Below are 4,481 nucleotides of genomic sequence, written 5' to 3'. Positions count from 1 at the left end.
CGCCAGGGAGCCTACAGCTGGGAGGGAGGGACTGGCTGCAGGGGTCTGACCCTATCTTGGCCCCAGGAGAGCGGCAGGGGTTTGGGAGTGCACACCTGGGAGGCGAGGGGCTGCTTTCTCATGGGGCCCGGTGACTAGGCATGCTGGCCGCTTGCCGGGGCAGTGACATGGGCCAGCTGGGGAGGGCAGGGTTGGGGTTCAGGCTGGGCTAGCATCTGGAACCATCTGGCATCTGGAGCCTCAGCAAAGCCTTGGGGTCCCTGCTGCCTCACAATCCCCAGAGCAGTGTCTCTGGGGAGGCAGGCCACAAAGGTCAGGGTGAGAGAACATGGCCCTGAGGTCTTTACCGGGGTGGGGTCCCATGTACGGGGCCCAAAGAAAGCTGATGTATGGCTTCAGGGTCCAGGAGTAAAGCCTGTCGACAGCAGCTTCCTGCGTGCTCCTTACAGGCAGAGACGGGAGCTAGTGGTGCCTGTGGTGGGCACAGCATCACCTGGGAGACGAGTGGGCAGTGCAGGGTGGGCCTGGGGACCCCACCCCAAGGACCAGGGGGGCTGGAAGGCACTTGGGGCAGGTTCAGGCTCTTGCGCATGCATCCCCTGGGGCAGCTGGAGAGCAGCACCAGGGTCTGAGCTTGGAAAGAGCTGCTGCCTCAGTCTGTACACAGTGCGCACCCCAGGGTAGCCGCGCGGGCATGTGGATATATGCTTGAAGCTGTGTGTGTGCCTGTGTGCGTGTGCCTCTGCCTCCCTAGGCAGGCCTCAGGCACATGCCATGCTCTGGAGAAACAAGGGGACCCCGAACTCTGCTGCCCTTTCTAGGTGGCCTCCTTGGGGCCCAGGCACTTCTGTCTGGACCCATCCCCCAGAGGAGGGGAGCCTGACACTGCCCCTCTTGTACCTAGTGCATATGGGTGTATGTATAGTGCCTTCTGAGCAGGGCAGAGGGCACTGGCCTGAGTGTCCTCGACTAAGGGCTGTCCCAGGGCTGGCATCTCCCCCTTGCAGAACTTCTGCACCTTTGCTTTGCACTGGGGACAATCGCGTGGTTCCTGGGGGCAGGTGAGGACTCAGTGCCGCAAAGAACAATGGACACAACACAGGCCACATGGCTGGCTAAGCAGTTATTATCATGGATTCCTGAGGCTGGGGCTTCTTCCCCACCCGCCCTACCCCACCTGCCCAGGTTGCTGGAGTTGGACATAAACTGGAAGGCACTGCACAAAGAGTCCACCACACCAGCGCTGGCCACACCGGCTCCAAAGACTCAAAGCTCGGCCCCTGAACTACAGTCCAAAGGACCCCCCTAGCGTGGGCAGGCCCGCAAACCGGAGCTGCCTTGGATGGAGGGCAGGCAGCTCTCATGGACTGCTGGGGTCCTGGGCTGGCACCTGGCTGGGGGGCTGCACAACCTGCACTGTCTCCTCCAGGCTGCCGCTAGAGAAAACCACATAGTGTGTGATGGTCAGCCCCGGCAGCTCCCGCTGGTTCTCCTTGCTGTGCCAGATGCCATAGCCGAAATATACCAAGAGTCCTGCAGGGGTGGCGCGAGCATGAATGGCAGGTCTCAGCCCTGCTCGCCCTCCTCACCCTCCTCCTGCAGCCGGCCCAGGACACCAGCCTGGCCCCCCACTCACCGATCAGCAGCCAGATGGAGAAGCGCACCCAGGTCAGGTAGCTCAGCTTCAGCATGAGGCAGATGTTGAGGAGAATGCTCAGGGCTGGAATCAGGGGCACCATGGGGATCTGAAGGGGCAAGGGTAGGGCTGGGCTGGGCTGCAGGGGAGGCTGCTGGCCCAGGGCCCAACTGCTCTAGAGGCCTCAGAGCCTTTCTCTGCCTCTGGAGATTCTGGAGACCAGGGCCCACTCACAGACACAGGTGGATGTGCATGCTGCCTCCCCAGCCTGTGAGCCGTGGTCATCCCACTGCAGCGGAGGATGCGGGGGAGAAGGGAGCTGGTGGGCTGACAGCAAGTGGGTGTTGGGAGTGGAGAGAGGTACCTGGAAGGTGTCCTGCTGGCGTTGCTGCTGGTGGGCCCCCAGGATGAGGAGACTAAGCAGAAACATGATGCTGCAGAGCAGAAGCAGCAGGATGTAGCCCCAGCGAGGGAGGTGCAGGGCTGAGTCCCCGAAGATCAGCACACAGCCCAGGGTGATGGCTGAGGCCACCAGGACGCAGATCGCTGAAGCCACGGCCACTCCAGGGCTGCACCTATCCAGGAAGCCCAAGTAGGGCCTGAGGGCTGGCCGCAGCTGCCCAGGCTCGGGGGCTGGGACCTGCTCGGTGCCCACCAGCTCTATGTGGTCTGAGAAGGAATTGTACTCCTTGGCCGCAGGGCGGGGGCTGGCTGGGCTTGGGGAACTGGACAGAGGGGACTTCTGGAATCGCAGCACGATAATGCTGATGGCCACGAAGGTGTAGGCCAGCAGTGTGCCAATGGACAGGAACTGGACCAATGCCTCGAGGTCCAGCAGCAGCGCCACCAAAACCGTGAGAACCCCGAACACCAGGATGCCTACCAGAGGCACCTGTGTCCGGGGGTGCACGTAGGCAAATGCCTGGAAGAATAGCCCGTCGGCGGCCATGGCGTAGATGATGCGGGGAAGGCAGAAGAGACCGTTGAGCAGGACAGTGGTCATGGCTGCAGCAGAGGGCGGGGGCTGGTCAGCATGGCACATAGACACCCCACGGGCCACGGCTGGGGCACCTCGGGAGCATGCGCACGAGTCTGCCTGGGTTCTCAGAGTGAGCCTGAGTGCCTATAGGGTGCAGGATTGTCACTACCCCAACCCAGGAGTGGGACACCTCAGTTTAGGTCACAGGCCACTGGGGAATCTGGTGAAGGCTGAGTACCTCTGTCCAGGAAAGGACACAGAAGCACACGCCCAGACCGACATACCATGTACAACGGGGAGTAGGTTGAGTAGGTCTCTGCCAACAAGCCTGGGTGGAGTCTAATAAGTAGCCCATTCCCGGGTCCATTATACAACTGGTAAAACTGAGGCCCAGCTGGAGATGTGTTCCCCGGGAGGCCAGGGCAGGACCCCACTTACCGCAGATGGAGCCAGTCGCCACGAGGTAGCCAGCCCAGCTGTAGCCCCGCTGGTAGAAGGCGTCAGCGAGCGCTGAATTAGGGTCCAGGCTGTGCCAGGGCACCATGAGGGTGAGCACCGTGGAGACCAGGATGTAGGCGCTGGCTGCGAGGCCTAGCGAGATGGCAATGGCCAGGGGCACGGCTCGCTTCGGGTTCCGGGCCTCCTCACTAGAGGCGGCAATGACGTCAAAGCCCACGAAGGCATAGAAGCAGGTCGCGGTGCCGGACATGATACCGGAGAAGCCGAAGGGTGCAAAGCCGCCCTCCTCCTTGCCCCAGTTGTGTGAGCGGGCGAGGACAAACCCCAGGATGATGATGAAGAGGATGACGACCATGCTGATGGCAGATAAGGTGTGGTTGAGCCAGGAGGAGACACGGGCTCCGCAAGAGACGAAGGTGGAGGCCAAAAGTAGGATGCCGGCAGCCAGGAAGTCAGGATATCTGGCCAGGAGGGGCACCTGCCAGATGCCCACATGGGCCTCGGTGAAGTTGCGGATGTGGTGGTCGAACATGGCGTCCAGGTAGCCGCTCCAGGCGCGGGCCACAGCAGCACCAGCTATGACGTACTCGAGCACCAGGTTCCAGCCGATGAGGAAGGCCCACAGCTCGCCCATGGACACATAGGTGAACAGGTAGGCAGAGCCTGTGCGGGGCACACGTGCCCCAAACTCAGCGTAACACAGGGCCGCCAGCAGGGAGGCCACCGCGGCCACAGTGAAGGACACGATCACGGCCGGGCCGGTTATCTCCTTGGCCACGGTACCAGTGAGCACATAGAGGCCCGAGCCCACCATGGACCCCACTCCCAGCAGGGTCAGGTCCAGCGCGGACAGGCAGCGCTGCAGCGATGTCTCCATGGTGGCCTCCTCCAGCGGCTTCAGCCGTTTCAGCTTCTGGCAGAAGCGCGCCAGGCCAGCAGTGCTGGGCAGTCCTGAAGCCATTGCAGGCAGCTGAGAGGAGCACCAAGCCAGCTGCTGGCACCTACCAGGGCCAGAGGGGAGTGACAGGCTGCCCAGCCTTCCGTCCTCCCTCTGATCCCACCCAGGGGTAGTGAGCCGCTTAACACTGGCCTGCCAGAGGGCAGGGCTGGGACAGGGGTGGGTGGGAGGCCCTCTCTGCCTCAGGGGCTCCATGGTGGAGCCGAATCTGGGCCTGTTGGTGGGGGTGGGGGGTGGACCCTGAGAAGGGGGCAGCCCCAGGGAGCATGGCTGGGAACCAAGCCCCTGTGATCTGGGATCCCAGAGCGAGGTGGAAACCCGAGGCTTTCCGGGAGCTGGGCCAGGCCTCCAGGACGCGGAACAGGAGCGGAGCTGCAGCCCTGGGCGTAGCCCAGGCGGCCACCTGGCCCCAGACATCGCGGTTCCCCCCTTCCCCGCCCCGCTGGACT

The 4,481-nt window shown here is 63.0% G+C and overlaps 1 protein-coding gene across 2 annotated transcripts; it reads right to left on the bottom strand.

Annotated features, from left to right (window-relative positions):
- Positions 1 to 1,360: 1,360 nt before the first annotated feature.
- On the bottom strand, positions 1,361 to 4,152 carry SLC7A4 (solute carrier family 7 member 4). 2 transcript variants are annotated; one of them, XM_029231436.1, is made up of 4 exons: positions 3,054 to 4,151; positions 2,001 to 2,641; positions 1,637 to 1,745; positions 1,361 to 1,533 (listed from the first exon to the last, which is right to left on the bottom strand). In XM_029231436.1, the coding sequence occupies exons 1-4, from the start codon at positions 4,033 to 4,035 to the stop codon at positions 1,361 to 1,363; spliced, it is 1,905 nt and encodes a 634-aa protein (XP_029087269.1). In that variant the 5' UTR covers positions 4,036 to 4,151. The 2 variants fall into 2 exon arrangements, with proteins under 2 accessions (XP_029087269.1, XP_029087262.1); XM_029231429.1 differs by having other exon boundaries at positions 1,437 to 1,745; positions 3,054 to 4,152.
- Positions 4,153 to 4,481: the final 329 nt, after the last annotated feature.

Source organism: Monodon monoceros, unplaced genomic scaffold, assembly GCF_005190385.1.
Source record: "Monodon monoceros isolate NGI ecotype Baffin Bay Population unplaced genomic scaffold, NGI_Narwhal_1 Super_Scaffold_1, whole genome shotgun sequence".
NCBI classification, from domain to species: Eukaryota; Metazoa; Chordata; class Mammalia; order Artiodactyla; family Monodontidae; genus Monodon; species Monodon monoceros.
This window is presented reverse-complemented; position numbering and strand designations above follow the sequence as displayed.